Here is a 27,900-nt window from a genome sequence, read left to right as displayed (position 1 = left end):
GGATAGGATTTGTTTTTCTCACTTTTCTTCCTGAGGTCTGTATTTATATGATAGTCATATTTCAACAGGTGGCTTCTGAGATTATCTGAATCCCACACTTCACTGGCCTCTTTTTGGAGGACATTGCCTGTGGCCTGGGCCAGAGAGGATGGGCAGATGTTTTCTGAGTCACACAGAAGGGCAAGTGTGGAGACAGGTGAGTCAAGTGTTTGGGCCCTGAGAACCCAACCACTTGGCCTGGCATTGCTTGGATTCCCTTATTCCTGTGCCTCAGTCCTTTGTATCCACGAAGGGTCTGGCCTGCTCTGATAGCAATAATCTAAGGTCTACATGTATCTTATTAGGGCCACTGGGATAGGACAGACTCTCAGAAGCCATCTTCTGGTGAGATACTCAGGTAACTCCATGACCTCCCAGCTGCAGAAGGGACTTTGGCATCTGAAAGGCTTAGGGTTCAAATCCCAGCTCTGCCACTTAACTTAGGAAGTGAGTTATCTTCTTAAAGCCTCGGTTTTCTCATCTATTACAAAGGAGTAATTGAACAGGTTTTAGGGATGCTCGAATGAGCTCATATATATACAGTACCTAAGAATGTACCTGGAGGTTGGCAAGTAGGGTTCAATAATCAGTAGCCAAATCGAACGGAACCCATCCTCCCCGCTTGTGGTGAAAAGCAGCTCCACAGTCCCAGGGTGGACCATCTTTCCTCTGAAACTCAGGCCCGCAAATTACAAGGCTATTTGACTTGTGTGACCCAGTTAACAGCCCTGTGTCCCGTAGGCCTCTGCAGACACCTCACCTTCTGCCCCAGGGGCCTCTGGGCTCAGTGAAGCCTGCCCACCTGTGAAGACAGAGGCTCCCCGCTCCCCCGATGAGAAGCAAGTGCGTCAGAGGGAAGCAGCCCAACTGGTTGCTGAGTTGTGGAAAATAATTAAGCTGGGGGAGAAAAAAACACTTCTTTTAAAAATCAGGTTAGGGATGACTGTGCAGGGCGTGGCTCCCGTGTAATTATCTGCTCTGCTGGCTGCCAGGGCTGCCTGCTTCTCCCTGGGCCCGTTGTGTCAGGCTTGTACCTGCTGCTCCTCCCCTCCACTGCTCCCCCTCTGCCTCCTCCCCCTCCTCCTCCCCACAGGTGTGTCTCTGGGCCCTGCGGCTGCCTGCCCCACTCCCTGCCGAGACGCCGCCAGCAAGGTCACCTACCCTGAACCCCAGCAAGCCTGAAACAGACCAGCCGAGACCCCCACCGCGATGGAAGCTGCAGATGCCTCCAGGAGCAACGGGTCGAGCCCGGAAGCCAGGGATGCCCGGAGCCCGTCGGGCCCCAATGGCAGCCTGGAGAATGGCACCAAGGCCGACGGCAAGGATGCCAAGACCACCAACGGGCACGGCGGGGAGGCAGCCGAGGGCAAGAGCCTGGGCAGCGCCCTGAAGCCAGGGGAAGGGAGGAGCGCCCTGTTCGCGGGCAATGAGTGGCGGCGGCCCATCATCCAGTTTGTCGAGTCGGGCGACGACAAGAACTCCAACTACTTCAGCATGGACTCGCTGGAAGGCAAGAGGTCACCGTACGCAGGGCTCCAGCTGGGGGCCGCCAAGAAGCCGCCAGTCACCTTTGCCGAAAAGGGCGAGCTGCGCAAATCCATTTTCTCGGAGCCGCGGAAGCCCGCGGTGTCCATCGTGGAGCCCGGGGAGGCGCGGCGGAACAGCTACCCCCGGGCGGACACGGGCCTTTTCTCCCGGGCCAAGTCCGGCTCCGAGGAGGTGCTGTGCGACTCCTGCATCGGCAACAAGCAGAAGGCGGTCAAGTCCTGCCTGGTGTGCCAGGCCTCCTTCTGCGAGCTGCACCTCAAGCCCCACCTGGAGGGCGCCGCCTTCCGAGACCACCAGCTGCTGGAGCCCATCCGGGACTTCGAGGCCCGCAAGTGTCCCATGCATGGCAAGACTATGGAGCTCTTCTGCCAGACTGACCAGACCTGCATCTGCTACCTCTGCATGTTCCAGGAGCACAAGAATCACAGCACCGTGACGGTAGAGGAGGCCAAGGCCGAGAAAGAGGTGCGTGCTGGGGCCCCTCCTGCCCCTCCAGGCCTCTCCCCTCACCCTGCCCCTCCGACCTTATCTTCTCCACTGGGGTTTCCTCGTGTTTGGGGTTTAAACCTCTACTGCCCTTGGCTCTTTTAGTAAACATTTCTTTCCCCTCATGACCCCTGTTGCCCCTAATCCCAGCTGGGGATTAGAGGTGGCTCCCCAATCTCCTAAAGTCTCAGGAGACAGGGACATATTCTAGATGAGCAGATGGAGGCTCAGAAAGGACTGGGGGCCTGATCAAAGTCATAGGATAAATTCAAGTTGGGTCAGAGAGAAAGACCCAATAGCACAGAACTCACTCCTGGGCTCCGTGCCTGGCTGGGATGTTCCTTCTCCTCCTTCTCCTTCTCCTTCTCCTTCTTTCTCCTTCTCCTTCTCCTTCTTCTCGTCCTCCCCCTCCTCTTCTTTCCCCTCCCCCTCCTCCTCCTTCTGTCTCCTTCCTCTTCTTATTTTTTCTCTTTCCCTCTTTTTCTCTTTTTCTTTCTTTCTCTTTTTTCTTTCCCTCCCTCCCTCCCTTCCTTCCTTCCCTCCCTCCTTCCTTCCTTCCTTCCTTCCTTCCTTCCTTCCTTCCTTCCTTCCTTCCTTCCTTTCTTCTTTCTTTCTTTTTTGCTTTAAAGAAGAGACCTGAGTGGGACTGGCTCCAGAGGAATGGATTGTGGGTGAGGAAAGATACCAGAAGGAGAGAATTTTGGGGCCCGCCAAAATGTCCTTTCTGCTGTTTTGCAGTTTTTATTTATGCTACAGTGGCTGCTTGTTCTAGCGGATCCTCGGCTTGTTTCTTGACTTCTCCACAGCCTCCTTTATCCTTCTCTCAGCTGGGCCCCATGTTTTGCGTGTGTGGTTGGGTGTGGACACACCTATTCCTATAGCTGGACACTGTTGGGGAAGTTTGGAGTTTGTGTGTGGATGGTGTGTACATGTACAGCTAACCCTGACTTAGGATGGTTTGATTTATGATGGTGTGAAAGTGCTATGCTTTCAGTACAGTATTCCATAAAATCCAACACTCTATTACAAAATAAATAGGCTTCATAGTAGAAGATTTTGCCAAACTGTAGGCTAATGCAATTGCTCTGAACATGTTTAAGGTAAGCTAGATTAAGCTATGATGCTTGGTAGTCTAGGTGTATTAAATGCATTTTTGACCTATCACATTTTCAATTTACGATGGGTTTATTGGGAAATAACCCCATCAGAAGTTGAGGAGCATCTGCATATGTGTGTATTTTACGTGCACGTGGGTGTTTTTGTGCCTTTGTGGATGTTTGCCTGTATTTGTATATGTGATACGTAAGTGTGTTTGCATGAGTTCCGTGTATGTGACTGTGCCTGCACTTCTGTGGGGAGGAGCAGAGGCAAGTGTAGGCTTGTGGATGTAGCATACCTGGGGAAGGTGATTTGGGCAAAGGGCCCAGCTGTGGCCACTGCCCTTTGCCCCACAGATGAGGGGGGTCGCTCTGCCCTAAGGTACACGGTTTCCTGGTGTAGATGGCCTTCCAGGGGGCAAACCTTCCTGGCCTCCAAAGCAGTGGACTCTGCTTTTCTGAAGAGCTTCTGCACACCGCAGACCTGAACAGTGCAGGACTCCTCCTTGCCCAGCCTTCCTGATCGGGGGAGCTGCTCGTTTAATCCTCTCTCCCTTCATCTCTTACCCACACCCCGCCTACCTGGACAGAAAGGGGTGAGGTAGAGAGGGGAACAGATGCACAGATCCCTTCCAGAAGCCTCGTTTGGCCCAGGAAGACAATGTTTCCAGCTTCTCCCATCTTCTGACCCCAGTGTGGCCTCAAGCTTCATATTGGGAGATAAAGATGGGTCAGGGGCCTTGAAACTCATTCTTAGGGAGCTTACCTGTGAGGTTAGGCAGAACAAGGGGCAGTCCTCCTCATCACAGCAGCTGAGAAACTGCAGAGCCTCAGACAAGGTTTTAGGAAATGTGACCGAGTTTCCAGTTCTAGTTTTTGCCTCTAACTAACTGTGAGTCTGTGAATAACTCCCTTCCATTATCAGTCTCAGTCTCCCAAAGGTTGCGGCTAGACTCTTGGTTTTCAAATTACCCCACAGAGCCCTAGGATTCTTAGAAATGTCTTTGAGGCCTCAGGATGCGGAGGGGGCAAAGAGGTGTCAAGAAGGCAGAGGTTTCAGGTTCCCACCTTGATTACAAGCAAAGGACATTCTTATTGAAGAATCAGAATGTCCAAACCCTACATGAAGTGACTACATCTTCTATGTAGGGTTTCGGCTTAAATTTGGTCTGAACCAAGGGTATCTCTGCTTAAGCCTGGTGCCCTGGAAGAGGTGGTTCTGGTGGGCCAGAGGGTCTTGGGCAGCCCTGTCTGGAGGTACCAGAAGCTCAGATTCAGAGTTCAGGTTCCGGCATGGGGGCTGCTGCAGGACTCACAGCCCTTTCTTGAGGGAGGGCTCTTGATGTAGGGCAGGAGGCAGGGCTCATATACACGCACACAGGACTGGGGAGCACCTGCCCAGTTATACAGAGCGGCTGTAAGTCAGCGTCAAGCCATAGTGTACAGAAAGCCAGGCCAATGGAGTATTAGCAACCCCCGAGTGTCCTCCCTCACCTTGCAGATGGGGACACAGGCGCAGAGAAAGAAAGGGGCCTACCCAAGGTCCTTGTTTGAAGAGGAAGTCCCCGAAGCCTTCTTCCGGTATTTGAGAGTGCCCCAGGGAAAGGGCGCCAGGGGATGCGATTGGGATATGTGTGGTTTAGGAGAAAATGCCCGATCTCCTAAAGTGACTGTGATGGTGGGAGCTTCAGGCAGGCTGCGTGCATACCTGCAGCATAGGGCTAGGCAGGGAGAAGTAGAGCCAGGAGACTGGGCTGGGCACACAGGCTGTCTAAGTCTGGCTCTGCTGGAATGTCAGAGGTGAGGGATGTTGGCACAGAGCAGGGTTAGTGGGTCGATGGGCCAAAGTGAATGAATGTGCCAGTCTTGGCATCCTTTTGAGGCCTCTCCTGCAGACCCAAACATCAGCCCACACATAGCTGTTTGCAAGCAGCCTTGTTTAGAACCTGTTCTGCAGGCCAGTGGTGAAGGTCCGGATGATGTAGCCTCAGACCTGCCTTGGTTGGTTGTGTGAGGCTGAGATGACACCCAGGGCTGTGAGTGCCCGTCTCCTGGGCCTCAGCTCTTCCTACAGACGCTGAGCGGAGTCTCTGGTAGAAAAAGATCACTTGGTATGGCAACATGACAGCCCCTTCCTCTGGTGGTCCCTAGGTCAGCATGCTTCCAATTCCACCCCAAATGTCACAGTAGGTCCCATACATGTCCTCCAGTCTACCCCTCTGCCAATGGACACTTCCCAGGCTAGGTCAGGTGGGTGGGATTAAAATATCCACATGCATCCCTTTCTGTGTCTCACGGCCCTTCCTTCTACCTATCTCAAGCTTCAGCAGGCCAGGATGTTAAGACCTCCTGGGTGGATGTCTGGCTGCTCTTGGGTTGCCCTGCCCTGTCATGGGTCTGGCCTGCTCTGGAGTGGCAGCATGACGAGGCATGTGTAGAGGTCACTCAGCCAGGAGCATTGCTGTGGGGAGGCTCAGCCTCACGCCGTCTCCATTCTCTCAACTCTACCATTTGGCTCAATTCGCTTCTCTCACCACATCCATGACTTTGTTTCTCGTCTCGTTGCCCAATTCTTCCAGAGAGGCTGAGCCACTGGCTGCTGGGCATAGGGAGCCTCTGGTCCTTGAGTGTCTGAGCAGCACTGGTCTGCCCAGGAAAGCTCTTTGGGATTCGGGAAGGGGAGTCGGGCTAAAGGCCTGGGTGCCCTGGAGGGGCTGGGCCCCTTTCCCTGGAGACCTTGGTGACTTTGGGGTAGAATGCTTGCTCTGGAAGGGGTGGGTGAGAAAGAGGTAGGGTAACCTCTCAGGGTGCTAAGGGGGAAACAACAAAATAAAAGAGGCTTGGAGACAGGAAGCAGGGGAGGAAAGCGGCAGGCAGGCAGCAGACAACCCGGTGTCCACAGTGTCCAGGGCGCACACCCGAGCGCCAGTGCTGGGCCCGGCATGTTCTATGTGGTGCAGATGAAGAAACAGGCTCAAAGTCGCCAAGAGACAAGCAAGTTGCAGCACTCAAGAGGGGCAGAGCTGGGGTTCCTCTCTGCTGTTTGAAGCCTTTTTGTTCCCGTAGGATCAGAAGGGTCTTCTTGAGATCACCGAGTCCAGTGGCTCCCAAACAGTAGTCCCAGATCAGCATCAGCTGGTGAATTGTGGAAACACAGATTCCCAGGCCTTACCCCGCAGGTATTTTTAAAGGTCTCCCTAGAGAATTCTAATGTGCAGCTGGGTTAGGAATCAGAGATCTAGTTCAATTTCACCACAAGGAAACCATGGCCCAGGAAGGGAAGGTTTCCACTGTGCCTGTGTCCCCACCTGCAAGGTGAAGGAGGAGACTGAGGGGGCTGCTGACACTGTTGGCCTGGCATTCCGTCCTCTTCCCCACTCTTGGCCTGGAGGTGGCCAGGGTGATACCTTCCTTGCCCTGTCTCACCCCTCCCCTGACCTGAGGCTGTGGGGAAGCAGGAGGAGCAGTAAACCCCAGTCAAGCAGACTAACCGATCCCGGGCTGTTTGTCATCCGGGTGGAAATGGGGAAATCTATCCAGCATTTCAGATTCTTATCCAGATAATTACCATTTGTCTGAGAGTACAAATTTGGCAATTAACTGGCTCATTTGGCAAATGTCACAGCCGACAGCCCATGCAGTGAATTCAGGCCAGGGGAAGATCCTGGCCAGTCTCCCCCTCCCTGGGGGCAGTGAAGGTACACCTATCCAGGTGGGTGCCCAGGTGTGTCTCCACCTGAAGACCCTGTCTGGGTTGAGACACTGCTAGCTGCTGAACCACCCATCTGCTCTCACAAAAACCTCTGCTCACCCAAGGCTGAAGGATTTCAAGGCTAGGTGGCCCATGCAGGGCCCGTTCCCAGCATCAGAGAGCAAGAGGCAATCAGACAGGTGTAGGAGAAGAGAACAAAGGAATCATTTAGGGACAGGCCTGGACAGGGAGGGATGAAGCGGAGAGTAGGAAGTCAGAAGGGAGGCGTGGGCGGGGCGGGGCTGTGAGGAGCCGGGGGCCCCGTCAGCCATCAGGGCCTTCAACCATTTCTGAGGTAAGAGGGAGAGAGGGAGAGGGAAAGCTGGGGCCTCAGGGGGCAGTGGGGAGGGTATGAGGAGGGAAGCAGGGGCAAGAGGAAAGAGGTGGAATTGTCGATGTGTGTCATCTGCGAGGTGAAGGGAGCATGGGTGGGCTTGGGTCAGCAGGAGTGAAGGGGAAGGACAACGCCACAGAAGACACAGAGGACAGCCCAGAGTCACCACTTCTAGATGCGCCTCTTAAGGCACAGAATAGGATCTGAGTCCTGTTGTTGCAGCTTAGCCCTACAGCTTTCCAACTGTGAGAACTAGGCAAGCTGTGTAATCTTTCTAGGCCTCGGTTTTCACACCTGTGAAATGGGGATAATGCCACTTACCTCCACAGGAGGCTTTTGCTGGTTAAAGGAGAAAATTCCTGGCACTTAGTAGATGCTCAGTAATCAAAGCTCCCTTCCTTCCATCTCCTAGTGTTGAAGGAGAACCCCACGTCTTTGAAACCTTCCCATGTCATATTACTTCCTATACAGGAAAAATTGCCAAGAGCTGAACAGACAGGAGGTATATCCCTAGAGGTCTCACCCCAAATGCTCCTCCCTTGACAGGGTAGGACGCATCCCAGAGGTGAGAAAGGACCATTCTAGCAGCATAGAGTCCCCAGTCCAAGGTCCCTCCCAAGAGCCTGCTGTGTCCTGCCCGTCTGGTCTTGCGAGACATGCTGTGGGAACAAGGCCCCTTCCCAGCCTGTGTCCGACTTCCTCAGTGCCCCAAAGAAATGGGAGGCCGAATTCTCCTCCACCCTGACCGACTCTTCCACCCACAGCTGCAGACAGTCTCCCCTTCTGACCCTGCCCTCACCGGTTTCCACATCATCCGCCAACACCTCTGGCTCAGCTCTCCACCCCTCGGTGCTCAGCTAGCCCTGTCGCCCTCTTCCCTCGCTCCCTTACACAGGATAGACTCCCGGGGGGCTGGCCTCTCCCTGCTCTTGGCCTAGACACTTCTTTGTTCTAATCCCCATGGAATTCTGCATCCCTGAGCTCTCTATCTCCATCAACTGTCTTGGCCAGTGAATCCACACTCACCTGGGGAGACCTTTCCTCCTCTGCAGCCCCAACCATGCAGCCCTCACCCGGTCTCCCTGTGCACTTCTGCTCACTCCAGGCACTTGACTCGTGGCCTTCACCTTCTCTGGTCAGACCTCCTTCCACTTGCAGGTGGTTAGTCCACCCTCTTCCCCTTTTTCCCTCCTTCGTTTCCGCCAGTGTCCTCCAATTTTCAGTTATTCATGAGCTAGGTTTCCATCTTGCATTCAGCTCTGTGTCTTGGTCTCCCTAGCCTCTCTAAGCACTCCCTACTCTTCACTCTGTGTCTGGATAGTGTACACACTCCATCTGGATCCCAAGCCAACAGTGTACCCTATCCTCACCACTGAACACCTCCAACACCTCACCTGATCACACCTGCTGCGCTCCTCACTTGCCAATGCCAGGCCCGACTGCCCACCATGCTGCAAACACTCCTCCGAGCATGGTGTGAAGGAAAGCACCTGGCCTGGACCCTGGTCCACAGAAGGTGCCCACACACCAGTGACAATGGGGACCATTGCTCAGACAGTGCTCACTCTGTGCCAAATGCTTTCTGGGGGCTTCACCCCCAATCCCAGTGCCTTCCACAGCTCCCCTGGGGGGCAGGTCCTATTACTGCCCCCATGGACCAGACAGAGCTACTGAGGCACAGAGAAGCCAGGCAACTTTCAGAGCCACCTGCTCCCAGTGACCTCCCCCTGGGCCCTCCATTGCTTATTTCACAGAAGGGCTGCCCGTCCCCTATTTGAGACAGGATTTTTACCAGGGCTGGCCCTTGGCCTATGGTGGGAGGGATTGTGCTTTTGTTCTCTGCTTTCTTTTCCATCAGACCTTGTTCTGGGGGTGGTAAGATGGGGTGAGGAACCCAGGTGCCAACTCCTCCAATGCTGAGCTGGGTCCGGAGGTGGGGGGCCTTCAGCTGTTCCCCAACCTCGGGCTTCACTCAGCAGTTCTCCAGAGATGAGAAAGGTGTCTGGGACCAACTCCCAGTCCAGCCTCTTGGGCTCTTCCTCACAGCTCAGATACACCTTCCAGGTCCAGCCTCCTCAGAGACCTTTGGGGCTGCTGGATCTGCCAGCCTGTGTTTCCTGGGCTCTTGGGCGCTGCATCCTCAGAGAGCATGAGGGTCGAGTTTCTGCCATTACAGTGGGTCTTCTTTTCTCTGTTTTCCACTCTCTCATCACCTTATTTAGTGGCTGCTGGCTTCTCTCCAGGCTTTTTTCCAGAGATGGGGCCAAATCTCCATCCTCATCTTCTCAGGTCTTCTTTTCCATCTCTGGTGATGGTATTTTTCATGCTATGGCATCTCCTGCCCATTGCTGGTGGGGTAAATGCTACTGAGAACAACTCTGAGTCTCGCTGCCTGGAGAGCCCAGGAATGTGGTGGTGGGGGCAGAGAGACCAGGGATTCAAAGACTCTCTGGGAAGTTCTGTGGCTCCTGCCCCATGCCTTCCCCGCCCTCTGGGCACCTCTTCCAAGACAGCTAGGGAAGCTCTATCTGCCCTCGGATCCGCTTCCCTGGGTGCCTGCAGCAGGTCCCCCGTTAGCACTTCCTTGGCGCACTGGGGCGTTCAGAAGGTGCGTTGGGGGGTGATGCACATGCCCAGGTGCTCATGACTCGTGGCTGATGGAACTCACATTCCTAGTGGTTTGTGGCTTCCTCACCTTGACTATTCTTTGGACTCCTCACGGAGATGGCCAGAGAAAGGAGTGGGACTCTGCATTCAAAACCCAGTGATAGTGGGGAGACCTGGAGCAATTCAAGGGTCTCTTGGATGCCTTGGTCTGTCAGATGGAGACCACCTATTATCCACACTAGCAGGGGCTTTGGAGTCCTACAGGGCAGCCCAGCAGAATAAAGGCTTGGCTGGATAGGATTGGTCTTAGCTTCATGCCTCGCCTTTTGCCTCGATTATGGCTGCTTTTCAGAGAAGGGCATTTCCCCAAATGGAAGGTGAGTATAGGAATGAAAGCTAATGTCCCAGCACACACTGGTACAACCTCTTCCTAAACCACTCCAGACCCCAACAGTCTGTGTCCTCCCCCGGAGCAGGGGTCCCTACAACCCCTCCTTTCACTCTACGTAGCCTTCCTCTCTAGCCTTCTCCTTCCCCAGAGTCCCTGGGTAAAAGTCCCTGTCTTGCCAAAACTGCAGAATGCCTTCCCTTTCCCATAAACAGGTTTATAGCTGTGCTTGCCCGGACGGAGTCCATGCCGGCGGCAACCCTGGCTGCTGCTTGCAACACAGCCCTACGTCATGCCATAGAAACGCTGCACACTGTTACTGCCACGAGACACTCCCTGGGCTGGGCTGCACTGAGCTGGGCTGAGTCCCCTTCCTTTCTCTTCCCAGTGTCTCCAGGTCCACTGAAAGGGGCAAGCACTACCCTTAAAAAGACATGGCTAGGATGTCCAGCCCTAGTGGCCTGAGAATACAGCAAGATGGTATTTAACTCATTGCTGGATCCTTGGCGACTGGCACAGTGCCTGGCATATCCGAGGTCCTGATGAATGTTTGCTGAATGAAGAGCTGAATAGATGAGTGATGAGCCCTGGCTGCGAGTGTGCTCCCTGGGTGGACCTGCTCCCTGGTTCTCTGGTTCTCTTCCATCTCCTCCCACTGACTTCTCCAATCCTGGCTCTTTCTCTGCAGACGGAGCTGTCACTACAAAAGGAGCAGCTGCAGCTCAAGATCATTGAGATTGAGGATGAAGCTGAGAAGTGGCAGAAGGAGAAGGACCGCATCAAGGTGAGCAGCCCCCAAGCTCCTCACCTTGCTGTTCCCTCACCCCACCTGGCCTGCCTGGAAAGAGTCAGGCCTTAGCTCCCATTTGAGTCTCAGGCCCACATCGACATCCCACACATGTATCTTCTGGCTTCTCCCACCTTCTCTGACATTCTCATCCACTCTCCTTCTCAGTCTGAGCCAAGTACCCAGGTTGGATCCTGTCTGTGACCTAAATGGCCATTTCATATTATCCCAGCAAATAAAGACCCCAGACTTGTCCTCCAATGTGTCTTCCAATGTCCTCCAATGTCTGTTCTGCCTACCAGACTACCCAGCCACCAGATACATGCCATTCCTTCTCTACTTATGCCAGTGTGGCTAAATGTATGTCTGCCATGGTTTGGATAATTGCAAACCACGATCTGAAATCACTGCCTGCTTAACCCTGACTACACACACAGCCAGCCCATTCATTTTCTGAATGATGTTTGGTTCTGGTTAGGGTTTCAGGGAGCATACTGTGACCCGTGGGAGAACTTTGGGGCCCACCAGGAGTCATTCAATCATGGAATGATGGCTCATGTCAACCCACCAAGAGGAAGGAGCCACAGGTGGATAAGAAGTGTGGTCTGTGAACAACCCTGGCTATCTCTGTCAGCAGGTGGCATCCCTCAGTGATGCCTTTGAATGAGATTCTTGGCTAAACAGGCTTGCCAGGTTGAGGCAGTGGGAATGCCCTGATCCTGTGCTGGAAACCTAAAGATATACTCGACTCGGGAGATTTCTTTCCTCAACTAAAGCCCTGTCTGATCCCTCCCCTGACGCTGGACCCCCAGAGCTTCACCACCAATGAGAAGGCCATCCTGGAGCAGAACTTCCGGGACCTGGTGCGGGACTTGGAGAAGCAAAAGGAGGAAGTGAGGGCTGCGCTGGAGCAGCGGGAGCAGGATGCTGTGGACCAGGTGAAGGTGATCGTGGATGCTCTGGACGAAAGGGCCAAGGTGCTGCATGAGGACAAGCAGACCCGGGAGCAGCTGCACAGCATCAGCGACTCTGTGTTGTTTCTGCAGGTAACAAGGCACTCCTCTGCCACTCAATCCCTCAATCCCCCATCCACTTTTCGAGACCCTCCTCCATCATTCATCCATCCACCTATCTACCTATTCATCTATCCATTCATCCACCATCCAACCATCCATCCATCCATCCATCCATCCATCCATCCATCCATCCAAACTCCATTCTATTTAATTTTTTAAAATCCAATCCATTTCCCTACATACTCTCAAGATGGCACACAAATATCACTTTGTACCAACTTCAATTGATAGGTGCTAGCAGTGCTCCAGGCTCAGTAGGCAAGAGTTCTGAGATCCACGAAACGGGTGTAGGGGGAGTGGCGCAGGAGTGCGGCGTGTTTGTTATCTTGGAGCTAGTCCGTTTGTCTATTCATCCATTCATCCTTCCATCTGCTAGAGTGTTTTGGATTCTACTGCGTGCCCAGTACTCTATTAGGTGCTATGGCGAATAGAGAGGTACAAGACATGGTTTCTGCCCCCAAGCAACTGCAATCCAGCTGGGAAGATAAGACATGTACAATTAGAGAACAATATAGAAAAGTGTGTAATTAAATGATAAAGCATATGGCTCAGGAGATAAGTGCCTGTGGAAGCTCAGAGAGGGGCAGGCAGGCTAGAGGAAGCTAAGACAGCTTTCTGGAGGAGGTGGAGTTTGAACTGGGTCTTGGAGGCCAGTTAGGATTTGAAAGGAAGGATAGAGTCTTCAGTGAGGGGGAAGGGAAATGAGAGGTGCAAAAGCAGGACTGAGCATGGCATGTAAGGTGGGAATACCACCGTGGGCTGGGCGTGGTAGCTCATGCCTGTAATCCCAGCACTCTGGGAGGCCAAAGCAGGCAGATCACCTGAGATCAAGAGTTTGATACCAGCCTGGCCAAAATGGTGAAACCCTGTCTCTATTAAAAATACAAAATAATTAGCCAGGCATGGTGGCACACACCTGTAATCACAGCAATTCAGGAGGCTGAGGCAGGAGAATCGCTTGAACCCGGGAGATGGAGGTTGCAGTGAGCCGAGATCGTGCCACTACACTCCAGCCTGGGTGACAGAGCGAGACTCCACCTCAAAAAAAAAAAAAAAAAAAAACCACCATGGCTGACCCCGAACACTATAGTAATTCCTTGCATTTCTTTAGTGTGTTCTCTCCTGGTCTTCACAGCTTGTGTTCCTCTCATAAACCCTATGAGGTAAACAGATGCACGCACTTTAGAGAGTCGTGGAGTCACACATCTGAATGCTAGTGCCATCAGGGATGTTAGCATCTAGTGGATTTTAGTTGAACCTTTTCACCTTTCAGAAGAAACCAATGTTCAGTGAGGAAGAGTGAAGCTTGCATCGCTGAGACCCCCAACTGCACTGTGAGAGCCCCTGGCAGAGAAGAGTCATAGCTCATGGCATTCTTTCCTTTCTTGGTAGGAATTTGGTGCATTGATGAGCAATTACTCTCTACCCCCACCCCTGCCCACCTATCATGTCCTGCTGGAGGGGGAGGGCCTGGGACAGTCGCTAGGCAACTTCAAGGATGACCTACTCAATGTATGCATGCGCCACGTTGAGAAGATGTGCAAGGCGGACCTGAGCCGTAACTTCATTGAGAGGAACCACATGGAGAACGGTAGGTCCCCTCTCGTGGCTGGGCCCCAGGGCCGTGGACCTTTCTCTCCCAAATCAATTCCTGCTGCCTGATGTGGGCTGGTATCCAGTGAGCTTCTTCTCATTGTTCCCACCCACCCACACTTCCTCAGGCTGTTTGGAACAGGATGCAGGGATTCTAACTCTCCTCCCCTTTGAACTTGCTGCCAAAGTTACGAAGCTATTGCGAGGGGCTTCCAGAGCAGGAACATCCTGGGCACTGGCTGCACAAATGCCTCCTCTCTGTGGTCGTCCATCAAACTAAGGGACTGGTTTTGTTCAGATCTACATCTAATTGCCGGGCCCAGCCCAGCAGCTGTGTGGATGCAGCCACCGGTATGGGCCAGACTCCAAACTGGTGGCTTTGCAGACTTTAGCAGACATGACCTAGAACTTCGGCCATGTCTGGATGGGGGACTTGACTGTCATCATGGCTGTGCTGAGCAGTGCTGAGCCCAGAGGCGGGACTTGGCCTGGTGGGCTGGACTGGGGACAGTGGGACACAGAGTCTCTGTGACTCACCAGCTCCCCTGAAGTCAGCTTTTCTTCTGAGTCATGCTGTCCCCTCAGAGGTCAACTGAATCATCTCACAAAAAAACCTCTGAACCTGAGAAACAACATCGTTAAGTCCTTTTCCACCCAGTCCCTTCAGGGCCCGAAGCCTGCGCACACTTTCCCCTAGGCCCCAGCCGGTGGCCCAGGCATGGCTCGGGGCCTTGAGAGTCCAGCCTTATTAATGACTGCTAGACGCGAATGCCCCAAAGGAAATGACCCCTGATTGCTCTCCAGAAGGAGCATATGATTCTTTGGGGGAAGAGGGGAGTAAGAGTGTGCAGAAGGGTTGGGGTTCAGGAGACCATCTGTGCACCTTGGCGATGGTGATATCACACAGTGTCTCTGTGAAAATTGGGGGACATTCAGTCACACCCAAGGACAGATAAGCCATTTCAGGAAGACAATCATTTGGCTTCAAACGGCACTCAGATCCCGAAATCCTCCTTCTAATGACAATAGTGATGATGCTAATGGTGATGGTGACAGCTGACAATGACTGAGTGCTCCCTAGATGCTGGGCATTTCGCCGAGCTCCTTACGCACATTACCTTATTTTCCCTGCGGGGTGTACTGCATTTTACAGACGAGAAGGCTGAGGCTCAGAGAAGCATCTTTCCAAGGGCGCACAGCTCGGTGGGGGGTACCGCAGAGTTGAACACTGCTATTCAGTCTCCCATGCCCTCTCGTCTAAGAAGCTGTGGCTGCCGGTGGCTGCAGCAGTGGGGTAGAGGAATGTGATAATCATTGGCCCTGGGAGCCCCTCCGGTGAGGTCTGGCCAGGCCTGGGGGGATGGCCCAGACTGGGCTGGGGTGAGTCTTGCAGAAACTGTTCAGCCTCCTGGCCGCTCACTGTCCCATTTCTAGGTCACAATACTGGCCAAGGCCTCTGTACAGGTGTGGCCCTGCGTCCTGTACGAGGTGTGTGGCGAGGTGGCAAGCAGGAGCAGGGATGGGCTCTACTGATTCAGTGGCCCACACCTGTGCCTGGGGCCATGGGGGCGGCTTCTCTGCCTCTGTGTTGTTTTGTGTGGCTGCTGCGTGGATGCTGGGAGTGTGTCTGCTCTAGGAGGCAGTGGCGGGTGAGTCAGACAGTGGAGTGACCATCCATTCCTCCCTGATGCCAGCCTGCCCACCAGACCAGGGACTCATCCACACTCTCAAAGGCCCCTATGCTAAGAGGCACAGGCCACTTTATCCTGGGCTCTGTGGGGCACAGGGCTGGGCTAACACCTAGGAGGGCATTTGCTTATTCTTTGAGTATCCACTGTGCACCAGGACACTGCTAGGCACAGGTGATGAAGATGAAGAATGAGGGTCTCAGGCACATTCCTTCTCTTGCTCAGGAGAGAGAGGGGAAGGACAGGGAAAGTAGAACACAGGGAAGTCGCAAGAGAAAGGAATGGAGTGGAGGGTGGCTGAGGGAAGCCAAGCATCAAGCAGCAGATCTGTTTGAGTTAGGGGGTCTGCAGGTGAATGCCCCCGGCCATAGCAGCTCACTGCACTGCCCAGATCCCCGGGCTGTGGAGGCCAACACTGGGACATCATCCTCTCACCTTAGGCTGCCAGCAGTGTCTGGGACTGAACCCGGAAGTAGTGGGCCAGGGCTCAAACCCCAACTCTGCCCTTATTGGCATGTGACATTGGGCAAGCTGCTTCTCTCACTTCCAGAGTCTCAATTTCCTTATCTGTCTCAGGAGATATAACCACAATTGGTGTACAGATCACATAAGAAATGGGTATTAATAGCACCTTGTAAAGGTGAAGGGCTGTGCACACCATCTTTTTCACAAGGGCTTGGTCCAAGCGGGTGGGTGGCTCTTTGCAGGCATCCCCTCCTCCACCAAGAGCTCAGGAACCGAGCTAATGTTGGGCAGAGTGCCATGTTCTCTGAGGTTGCAGAACCCTGGCTCTCCCTGGGACATAGGGGATGGACTATGGGCTAACTCAGCTGAGCCCCAAAACTCCCCATTGGGCCAGCTCCTCCTTCCCACCTGCTCCCTCTGCTGACACGACCCTCTCCTTCCTAGGTGGTGACCATCGCTACATGAACAACTACACCAACAGCTTCGGGGGTGAGTGGAGTGCACCAGATACCATGAAGAGATACTCCATGTACCTGACGCCCAAGGGTAAGTGGGAGCCCCCTCGCCCCAGATCTAGTGTCTCTCCCGCTGCCCAGAGGCCCCCAGAGTCTGTACAGGGACTCTTAGCCAGGTTCCTTCTGGGTAGGGCTGATGGTCCGTCCAGTTTGCCTGGGAAAGTCCTGGCATCTATGTGTTGTCCTGATGTCATTATGAATGGCATCTGCGTTCACTCTCAAGCATCCTGGTTTGAATGAGAAGTTACTTGGTGCCAGCTCCTTCCTCAGAGGCATTCCTACCCGGCCACACAGGCAGCCCCTCTTTGCCCTCCTTGCCCTCCCACACCCTTGCATCTCTTTCCTTCTGGAAGTGTCCTGGGCTCCCTTCTGCCAGGCTGGAGCTGTGTTTTGCTTTGGCTCAAGGTTTTGTAGGGGCTGAGCCCTGTGGGATGGTTGCTGCCCCCAGGACTATTTGCTCCTCCAGGCAGGAAGAGTGGTGCCTCATCTTCTGAGTTTCCTGGCTCTGCACCCTACCCCCTCAGCCTCCCTTCCAGGCCTTGGACAGTCCCAGCCTGCAAGGTGCTGGCCCTAGCACAGACCAGTGCCTGCCTGTCCTTGCCCTGCGGTAGCCGCTCACATTCTTGGGCGCCAGCAGCAAACCACAATGTTGCTCGTTCCAGAAGGGTGAGTGTGCCAGGCCTCGGGCCATGGGGGCGTGTGTCTGTGCGTGTGGAAGAGGGAGGCTGGGGGAGGAGGGAGGCATGGGTAAGGCACAGGAGCTGGGAAGGGGTAAGTCTCCAGGAGCTAATCAGTAATTCACACATGTCTTTACACACACACACACACACACACACACACACACACACACACAGAGGTTTGGGGGATTTAGAGAGATGAGATGAGCTCAACAGAGAAGTACCTGTGCCGCCCCACCCAATTTGAAAACAGCCCCTGTGCTTCTTGGTGTTGGGCTCTCCCTCCTCCGACATTCCTGGTGTGGGCCAGGCCCCAGCCGGCCAGCCTGCCCCTCCCTGCCTGGGGTACTGTGCCTTTGGGCCAAGTTCTGGGAGAGGATGATCTGTTCTAACCAGCCGGCCCCAGCACCCCTCTCCTCAGGACCCCTGACCAGCCTTGCCCTGGCTCTGTCCCTCCTGTCTCCCTTCCATCCATGGGCCAGGCCCTGGGGTGCTATCGAGTGCCCTGACAGGCTCCTGTGGGTCTCTCCTGCTCTGTAGGAGACCCAGGGCCTGGCATGAGCCTCCTGCAGGCTGTGGGAGGGGGTGGAGGGAACAGCACCACCCGCTATGATGCCACCCCGAGGGCCTAAGGCCTGGGGGACCTTGGGCAGGCCTCAGTACCTGTATATAAGAAGAGGGGAGGTTTTGCTCACATTCTGGGAGACTTCCCAGCTCTGTCACTGTGAGTCAGTCTGACGTCTGTGATGGAAGAAACAGGTCTCCCCGGCATTCCTGCCCAAACACTGTGGGTAGAGCCCTGTGCCGAGGACAGGAGGGACAGGAAATCTGCCCTCTGGGAGCTCCCAGGCTCAGGGTGGAGGTCGGGGGAGGGCACCAAGGAGTCACCAAGGAGATGAAAGAAACAAGTCTGCTAAAGGGACTGGGTTCTGAGTCTGGGAGCTTTGAGGTCAGCAGGATTGACAGTGGCTGTGATTCCTTCCCGGGAGGGGTGAGTTTCCAGCAAAACTGTGCTCAGTAGACGGGACATGACTGTGATGGGCAGAGGGCATCAGGGACCACCGGTACAAAGGCTTACAGGCAGGACTGGCGGGGCTGGAACTGGGGGTGTGGTGTCGTCTGAAGGTCAGGTGGAGAGGGACAGAGGTAACAGAGGACTGGAATACACAGGGGAGCTCACTGTTTTCAGCTGTACAGTGGGGGTGTCGGTCCCCACTCCTCCCTCGCGAGGCTGTTGTGAGAGCCCAGGTATGTGGGAAGGAAAGCACTTGTGAAGTGAGGCTCTGATCTCCCGGGAAGCAGCTGCCTGTGTGGGCCCCAGGGAGGTGTTCCTGGTGCATCAGGCCACCTCCAGGAGCCTCCACCCTCACGTGGCCGAGAGCCCGCCGCCTCTGCCCCAGCATGTCCCAATATGCTGATGCTCTCCACATGGCTGATGCTCTCCACATGGCTACTAACACAGCCCTTCTGCTCTCAAAAGCATGCCGATTCGGGTGATAAATTAGTTGATTACCTTATGTCAGACCCAAAGGACCTCTCTCAGTGGTGGAATCCAGGTCCTGTGGTGGGCACTTGAGCAACTTTCGGGGGCAAGGAGTGCTGCAATGACAGCCCACTTCATCTGCTTCACAGGTGGGGCCCGGACATCGTACCAGCCCTCGTCTCCCGGCCGCTTCACCAAGGAGACCACCCAGAAGAATTTCAACAATCTCTATGGCACCAAAGGTAGGTGGTGGCTCAGCTCGAGGCTGCACAGGGTTCACATGGGGCTGTACAGGCAGGAGGGGCATAGAAATGGGGCCATGGGGCATGGGGCTGGGTGCCCAATGTGAGATGAATGTGGGGAGCTGGGATGGGTGGGGAGAGGTCCTACCTATGGAGTTTGAATTGTGTGTGGATACGTTCGTGGGGGACACCGTTAGTTAAGCTGGTGTCCCTGAAGATCCTTGAGTGCCTGTGTTCTTCTGATCTCTGAGGAAGGATCTGGGGAAAACTGAGGCTGAGCAGCCACCTTGGGCGTTTAAGTGTGGGGAGCCCCCCCCCACAGTAAGTATCAGGGCACGAGGACCCACGGAAAATCTCTACTGATTTGTGTACTTCTGCAGTGAAAAGTCGTACAGTGGTTAAAACAAGTTAGTTTGGCTGTGACCGGAAAGGAAGGCATGGCAGGAAATGGGGCTGGCCCTGGAGCTCCAGGCAGGGAGGTGATTGAGCGGTGAAGTGGGGGTGGGGATGTGGCTGCCCCAGGGGAAGCTGCTCAGTTCAGGGTCTCCCTCTGCCCAGTGCTCTGAGGGGACCATTTGCCCAAGGGCAGGGCCATGCACTCAATGAGACCTGGTTCTGGGAGGCCCTGGTTCTGTCCTGGGGGTTGCTGGTTACATGCCAGCCATACATGGGGAGGGAGCGGACCAGGTCAGCCCCTGGCCCGGACATAGCACTGGAGGACTCTTCAGTGAGGACAAGGCCCGTGGAGACTGGAGGGTCAGGGGCACCTGGAGGGCAGAGCAATGCCTGGGCCTCTACGACCAGGACTGGATTCACAGCCGGGACCAGTGGCACCCCCTCTTCCACATGTGCAGTAGACCGTGAGCACCTTGAGGACAGAGCTTATTTGTCCTGATCACTGCTACAGCCCCAGGACTCCAAAGTAGGAGGGGGTCAGGCCAGGAAGCAGTTGTTGAGAGAGGTGAAAGGCACCAGTGAACAGAAGGACAAGGTGTCTGGCCTCGCGGAGCCCTGGGTGGCGTGCTCACGGAGGCCTTGCTGCAGAGGCTGCCTGTGATCCCTGTTGGGGGGGCTTTGCACTGGGGCCAGCGGCCAGCCCCAGCCATCTCTGACCCCTGAGGCCAAAAGTCAGCCCAGCCCTCCCCACAGGCAGCTGAGGGGTGAGCTTGACTAAGGAGGCCACTGATGCTTCAAGCCTGGTGGGTGGGGGTGTGTTGCTGGAGAAGGGTACATCACCCACAGGGGCTCTGAGCCCCCCACTCCAGTGCCCTCTGAGTGCCCTGGCTGCTCCTCCCACCCCCTCCCCACTGCCTTCTTTGGACTATGGGACATGCCTGCACATGGGCATGTGTTAGCCTATTCAACTTGGCAACTGTCAACTGCCTCTGTCCCCAAGTTTTAGGTGTTTGTATTTATTTGTTCATTGGTTCATGCATTCTATCCATCAACCATACAATGAGCACCTTCCAGGAACCAGGCTCTGTGCCAGGCACCGGGTGTGATGCAGGGGCCAGACAGGCACATTCCCAGTTGGTGTGAGCTCTCTGCGGGAGGCAGACAATTGAACAAGCAATTGCAACCCAGAGGGTAGCGGGTGCAGGACGATGTGGGGAGGGGGCTGAGGCACATGCAGACATTGGGAAGGTGCCATGTAAACTGACACTTGAAGACCCCACACATGAATCGCCAAGGGTGGGGAACAGCAGGAGTGTCCTAGGCAGAGGACAGGGTCTGGGCACACAGTCTGGGGCAGGAGAGAAGCTGGAGTGTCTCAGACAATGATGGTTGGAATGTTCTGTGGTGGAGGGAGAGCAGACATGAAGCCAAGAAGTGGGAGATGGTGGGTGGGTGGTGGGCGTTGTGGGGAGCAGCTCATGACAGAGTGTGGGCTGCGCTTGGGACTTTGCATCTTATTCTGAGGACAGTGGCCTTTAGGTAGGGCAGAGACCTGTCTACGCTTTATATTTTAGAAGGGTAACTTTGGGACAGAAGGACAGGGGTGAGGCGTCACTGGGATCACAGAGTGGCATCTTGGCTTAAGTCGTGGCCAGCCGCTGGAGAGTCACCGACCTGGCTGTGTCCCGGTCGTGCCTCCTCCCCCATGCCTGGCTGTGGGGGCCTGACAGCCCTTCTTTGCCTTGCCAGGTAACTACACTTCCCGGGTCTGGGAGTACTCCTCCAGCATTCAGAACTCCGACAATGACCTGCCTGTCATCCAAGGCAGCTCCTCCTTCTCCCTGAAAGGTGAGCTTGCCCATCCTGGCCCCCTGCTTTCCCTCGCAGCTGCCCGCACCTCCCAAACCCTGCTTTGGTTTCTTCCCTGAGCCAGTAGTTCCTCCCTCACCTCCTGGAGGAGAGAGCCCTGGCCCAAGAGCCCAGGGAGCTGCCGACATGGTCTTCCCTGGAAACAAGGGCAGGGTGGGGCCTGGGCCACATCAGTGCTTCCCAGGGCTTGTTTCACTGCACACTAGTCTCTAGCTACAGGCTGCAACAGCGGCTCTCAGTGGTCAGGACAGGGGGACACACCGCACCCCCTGTACCCTGCCCTCTCTGATCCTAAGTGTGCTTCTTCTACTGCAGAGTTTATTTAACTCCCAGTGTTGGTTGGCTATAGGGTCCTGTGGGCCTGGAGCACCCGCCAGCATCCCGCAGAGCCAATCCTGCAGGCGCCTCTTTGGGAAAGGCAGGACCAGACCACCTCTAAGGCCCCCAAGACTGATCCTCCTTTCCTGCACCCTGTCCCCTGCCTGCCTGCGGTGCTCCCCAGCACTCTGACAAGGCAGAGTGGTCAATGCCTCCTGTCTCCTGGGGCTTGGACATCCCAAAGGGGCAGGCTTGAACCAGACCCCAGCTATGGGCCCAGATCCTCATGTACCTCCTGAAAGATCCCAGCACTAATGGCTGTGGTGGGAGTAACCCTGTCTCTCTTCTGGCATCCCAAACATCTGGCCTGGAAGTCAAGGTCAGCAAATTGGGTCGGCTCTGGAGAAGGAAGGGCTATGCAGGGCAGAGAGACCCCTGAGCAGTGGCCTCTGAGGCCTCATCACTCATCTGTCCCTTCCAGCCCCGGGTCCTAGACTATACCTAGGGCAGGGATTCTCGGAGCTGCCAGCAAGGTGAAAGAGACAGGAATATGAGTGGAGGTTCCCAGCCTGCAGGACCCTGGGCATGTCCTAGCCCTGATCTGGGCCTGGGGAGCTCCAGGACTTGCATTGGCTTGTTTGGCTCCTAGCAGGTGACTCTCTGCTCTCTGGTCAAGCCTGGACCACAGAGCACCTGGGAGGGGAGGTGGCCGCCCTCAGGCATGATTCAGAGCAACCCCCAGAGTGAGGTGTGGGTCCTTCTGGCCCCTCCTGGGACCAGCACCGTGCCACTAATGCCTCTCTCTCTCCCAGCAGGCACTGGGAAAACCCCCTATCAGTTCACCAGCTTGGGACAGGCCACTGCAGAGTTTTCCAAACCACTGGGTCGCAGTGGGCTGTCTAAAAATAATCCCGGTACCTGCCCATTTCCCATCCCTCCCCTATTCTCTCCCACAGCGGGGCAGGTGGGACATTCTTGGGGGGCTCTCTGCCACTTCTAGGGTGTGCTGGTCCCTTGTCCCCAGAGCTCCCTGGAGAGGGATGCATGGCCATCCTAGCACACTCTCTATCTGGACTTCTGCCTGCTTCATAAGGCGGCTCTCTTGGGCCACCCTGACCCCACCCCTGTCTCCATTCTCCCCTCTCTCATGACTGGCATGGGATTTTCTTTCTGGGAACTGAGAGGTGAGACCTGAATTCTCCTCTTAATCTCCACTCAGGACCCCTGGAATCCCCTCTTTCCAAGGCTGCCCCCACCCCCAGATGCAGGAAGAGACTCAGGTTCTTTGCTCTGTCTCCTCCCACTCCTCCTTGCTGAGTGCCAACTTGGGAAGGGCCAGCCCAGCTGGCAGCCTGGCAGTGCTCATCATGAGCCTGATCTGCTCATCCTTGCTTAGAGTAAGGCAGGACAGGGGCTTCCCCGAGAGGGCTGCAGTCTCTGTCTGGACAGATCGGGCCCAGGACAGACCCTGCTTATTTCTTGAGGGCCTCAGCGTCCAGGTCATGGCCTGTGTCTTCCCAGGCACACCGCCTGTCCCTGCAGGCTGATGGCTGACACTGAGAGGGCCTTCACTGTCTGTGAACCAGAGCTCCTTACTGGTCTGTCTGGGCTGAGGCTGAGGGAGTCAGGGCGGCCCCACCCTACACTAGCACCTTTGCAATCAAGCTCAGAGAGCGCACCTGCTCCGGGCCTCTAGGACCCTAACCCTGGGTGGCGGCCACACTGATAAATTCCTTCCCCTGCTTAGGCCCTAGTCTCTGGCTAGTGAAATGGGGGAGAGGCCGCAGAGCTGGGGGGAAAAACATGAATATGGGTTTTGGAGTCTGGCAGCACCTGGTTTCAAATCCCGACTGCTGCTTATAAGCTGTGCAACTCAGGCAAACTGCTGAGCTCATAGAAATGGGGGCCAGGCTCAATGAGAAGACATCTGCAAAGTCCCTCACGCATTGCTTGGCACAGGTGGGTCTCAGTGAATGGGAAGCATCGTCCAAACAGCACAGGGGAGTCCAAGTGAGCGCCTCCTGCCAGGAAACTCTAGCAGGCCATGGTTATGCGTGGCTCTCCTGGGCTCCAGGAAGGGAAGGGCCTGTGGTGTGAACCTCTGGGGTGGGGGTGTGTGTGGAAATCCCTGCAGAACAACGTAATGCTGAACTGGACGTGGGGGCAACACTCCCCTGCTGCCTGGCCCAGCCCACCTGGCCGGCTCCTCCTCCTTCTGTCTGCTTTGCTGCTTCCTCCCTTCGGCCAGCCTCCCCAGGCACCCTGGCTGCTGCACGCCTCTTCAGGCGGCTGCATTTGGTAACGGGCTGGATGATGCTTGGTGGTCACTTTGGAGAAGGCAGCTGCGCTGCTCGGCCCCAGGGGCCCCTGACCAGGAGCCCTGCTCCCTTTGACCTGAGTCTCTTGTCTTCCCAGGCTATCCTTCCCTCATGCGGAGCCAGAGCCCCAAGGCTCAGCCCCAGACTTGGAAATCTGGCAAGCAGACCATGCTGGTAAGGGCAGTGCTGCCGGGAGAGCCCAGGCAGGTCCAGAGACCTGGGCACTGAGGGGGGGCTCCCCAGGGGGAACAGGTTCCAGGGCCTGGGGGAGGGTGATGACTTCTCTGGGCCATCAGGTAGAGGAGAAGAAGGGAGCAGTGGCCTGAATACCTGCACACAGCAGAAAGTAGTAAGGACCCAGGGCTGACGGGCAGGTGACTGGCCAAGCACACACTGTCTGGACCTCAGTTTTCTGATCTATAAAGTGGGCAGCCTTGGTTTTTTATTTGGCAAATGCTTGTTGGATGCTTATGCTAGTGGCATGACAGCTTGGGTTCTGTCAGCTCTGGGATTGTAAAACAGCCCAGCAGGAGAACGGGCCTCCTAGAGATGGGTCCCACTTCCCTGGGGGCAGTTCTCCACTTCTGACAGCATAGAGGCCATTGGTGTGATAGTGTAGGGGTGGAGGGGGGGCTGGAAAGTTGGGAATAGATATATTTAGGGTCAATATCTAATGGCCCCAGGCCAGGGATATCAGAAGAGCAGCATGACAGGGAAGTATGGCTTTGGGGTCCAGGCCATCTGCAGATGGTGGGGTCCTGGATGAGTTAGATACCCTTTCTGAGACTATTTCTTGCTTTTTATAATGTGGTGACTGAGATGATCCCCAATGCCCATTGGATCTGATGTACCTGACCCTGACTGAGACCTCAGTGATTGAGGACTGTGGTTCACAGGCAGAGCCCCCATATGCCTGAATGCCTTGCTCCTGAAGGTCCATTCTAGACCCTGCTGCAGGAGTCTGCCAGCTGCCGTGGCATGTGGGTGGCATCAGGAGCTCTGCTGGAACCGAGGTCGGAGCCCTTGGCTCTTGCTGTCCTTGCAATTGGAGGTCAGAGCAGGGGAGGTGATTTGCCCTGGACCACAGAGTGGCTGGGGCTGGTTTAATTGGAGAGAATCTTTAATTGCTGGTGATGGGAGCTAAGTGATAGTGTGTGTAATTTGGAGCCGGGCCCAGGGGCATTGCAACAGCAGGACTGCAAAAAGCAGATATGGGGAGGAAAAGGAAGGTTTCTGTTCTAGACTCAGTCCTTCCCCTCCCTACCACATACTTTTTCCATTCTCTCAGAGCCTAGGGCCCTGAAGAGAAGGCTCATCAGCACTTTGAGGTCCCCAGCAGGGCAGGGTTCTGGTGTCCAGCAAGCACCCAGCGCTAGGAGAGTGGAGGCGGGTGCTGGGGTGCAGAGACGCTGAGCTGAGAGTCAGTTTCCCTGGGGGCTCACCCAAGTCATCCATTCACTTGCTGTGTGACCTTGCGTGAGGAAGAATGATTCGTCTCTCAGTTTCCCCATCTGTAATTAGGATGATTTCCTAGCTCTTCCAACTGCCACATGTGCTGTGACCTCAAGCCAGGGAGGGGAAGGGAGGGTTGGGGGAGCACTCTGCCCTGATGCCATAGGTCTGTGTTCCTGCTCACCTACACTCAGGGCTTTTAACTAGACAAGGCCATTCATCGACCTGCAATCCATATTATTGACCCGGTCTTCTTCAAAGAAAGGCTTCAGCCATTTCCAAATCTATTAACTTTGCCCTGTGAACTGCTTGGGGTCCAGGCTGACCCCCGGGGGTCGGGAGACCTGGATCCAGGTCCTGCTCTGCCATTGAGTAGCTGTTGTTTCCCCTCCCTGGGCTCAGTTTCTTTCTTTGTTTAATAGGTGGTCTAAGCAAGGACTGAGCATCCCACAGGCCCATGAGTCCTGCTGTGGACCAGACATAGGCAAGGAGCTGGCCAGGAGGTGCCAGTTGCCTGGCAGAGAGGGCCAAGGGCAATGCACCCTTGGGGTGTGTGTATGAGGGGCAGATGGTGTCTCCTGTATTGGGATCCATGGGGCATGCGGGTGGGCTCAGCCTCTGACCCAGCTCAGGGACAAATCCTCTTCCTGAGACCCTCTGGGGGCTGACAGTGCTTGCACGGGTGAGCAGCAGCTAAGCCGTGCTCTTCCACTCCATCTTGGAGGGTTGCCTCCTCACGGCCCTGATGAAGTGATCTGGGCAGGGTGGGGCATGCTGATTTCATGAAATTACTGAGAGATGTGATATACAGAGAAGGCTAGGAGAACTGTCACTGGGCTCTCTCCAGAGATGCTCCCTGAATACCAATGGCCAGAGGAGGAGGAACAGGACGAGGGAGGCAAAGGGCTGGGGGGAGCCTGGGACCGTGTTGGGCTGGGGCAGTTGTTTACCCTCTCTGCACCCCCTCTGTAAGGGAGATTTATGTGGAAAGAGCCGAAGAAAACCCTGGATGCCCTTGCCATAAGAGAAGCGATGCCGAGAACTGGGAGCTGGGGGTGTGGGTTTTGGAGGCAGCCTGCTGGGGCTTGGATTCCAACTCCTTGCTTACCAGCTGAGTGACCTTGGGCAAGTTGCCTAGCCTCTCTGTGCCTTGGTTTGCTCAACTATAAAATGAATATGAGAATAGTAATCTATTTAATTGGGTGGTTGTAAAAATTAAATGAGTGCATCACATACAGCCCTCGGCACAGTGCTGTGAAGTTCTGTGGAGTAGAAAGTGCTGTATAACTAGCAGCTGTGGTGGTGCTGGAGGGACCTCTTGGGCTGTGGAGAGAAAGTTCCACCAGTGTGATGAGGGGGCTGAGGTTCGAGCTCACCCACTAACTATGGGCATGGACTCTAATTAGGATTTGAACCTGAAAATCCTGACATTAGGGACCAGCCTCTGATCACAGGGTAGGTAGGTCTTGCAGGTCAGGCCAGAAGGTCTCTAGAATTGTTGGGGCTTGGATCACTGCTGCTTCCTGGGGGCAGGTTAGGGCAGGATGGGTCTAGCTAGCAGGCTCACCTGTTGTCCGGCCTCTCTGACCACTCTTGTTTCCCCTACAGTCTCACTACAGGCCGTTCTATGTCAACAAAGGCAACGGGATTGGATCCAATGAAGCCCCGTGAGCTCCTGGCAGAAGGAACGCGGCACCGCACCCCTGCTCTTCCTTCTGACCCTGCTGCTCTTGCCTTCTAAGCTACTGTGCTAGTCTGGGTGGAAAGCCTGGTCCTGCACCTGCCCTCTGCAGCCCTCCACCAGCCTTTCGGGGCGGTCCTGGCCTCTCCAAATTCCCCACTGGCCACACTCTGTTCAGATCCCTTTCCTGCCTTGTGACCTCAGATGGTCACCATCATTCCTGTGCTCAGAGGCCAACCCAGGAGAGGGGTGAGATAGGTGGGTCCTCCCCTAAGCCACCACCCTCCTCCTCTCGGGCTGGATCTGGGGGCTGGCAGTGAGTACCCACATGGTATCAGCCTGCCTCTCCTGCCCACACCCTACTGTCTCCAGGCCTAGTGACCCTTCTCTCTAAGGCCCCTTCCCCCAGTGTTGTCCGTAGGTGCCTGGACAGCACAGCCACCCAACTCCCATTCACATGGCCCGCCTCCTGCTTCCCAGAGGACTGGTCCTACGCACCCTCTCTGCTCCTAGCTATCAGTGTCCAGCGCGACACCACCTGCAGCCCTTGGTCACTGCAGAGGGAAACCTCTCAGCGTCTTGACATCGCCTTACCCAGTCAGTGGGTCTCTGCCACATCCACGTTGAGTCTCTGGTCCCTGGAAGGTGGTCTCTCCTGACTGACAGAATGACCCTAGCCAAGATATTCCTCTGTTCCCTCTGCTGGGATAAAAATTCCCCCGACATGATATAACCTACCCATGAAAATAGCTACAAGCTCAGCCACCATTCACCAGCTACTATACCATTTGCCTACAGAATTTCACAAAGTTTATAATTTGGCATTCTCTCCGGCGATGGAGAGTGTGGCTGGGCTGGCCGCAAAGGGTGCCTCAGCCACTGCCCCGTCAGAGACTGCCTCCTCCTTCTGATTACACCCCATGTGGCGTATCAGGATCCCAGGGCTTGGAGAGGAGATAAAATGAGGAGCGCGTGGTTTCAACAGCCCCAGGCCTATGAGGGCTCTGGGAGGATGGGCCAGCTTGCGGGGGTTGGGGAGGGAGACATTCAGCTTGGGCTTTCCCCTTTGGAATAAATCATTGATCCATCA

General features: G+C 55.2%; 1 protein-coding gene across 1 annotated transcript; it reads left to right on the top strand.

The window, feature by feature from the left end:
- The first annotated feature begins 1,164 nt into the window (after positions 1 to 1,164).
- On the top strand, positions 1,165 to 27,900 carry TRIM29 (tripartite motif containing 29). The gene is made up of 9 exons (XM_012470290.2): positions 1,165 to 2,052; positions 10,939 to 11,034; positions 11,850 to 12,083; positions 13,506 to 13,704; positions 16,304 to 16,405; positions 18,684 to 18,776; positions 20,922 to 21,020; positions 23,775 to 23,851; positions 26,738 to 27,900. Exons 1-9 carry the CDS (start codon positions 1,249 to 1,251, stop codon positions 26,798 to 26,800), a joined length of 1,767 nt encoding a protein of 588 aa, XP_012325713.2. The 5' UTR covers positions 1,165 to 1,248; the 3' UTR covers positions 26,801 to 27,900.

Source organism: Aotus nancymaae, unplaced genomic scaffold (genome assembly GCF_030222135.1).
Source record: "Aotus nancymaae isolate 86718 unplaced genomic scaffold, 86718_ANA_hifiasm-v0.15.2.pri h1tg000012l, whole genome shotgun sequence".
Taxonomy (NCBI): Eukaryota; Metazoa; Chordata; class Mammalia; order Primates; family Aotidae; genus Aotus; species Aotus nancymaae.
The sequence above is the reverse complement of the archived record's forward strand: the minus strand, read 5'-3'. Positions and strand labels throughout refer to the sequence as shown.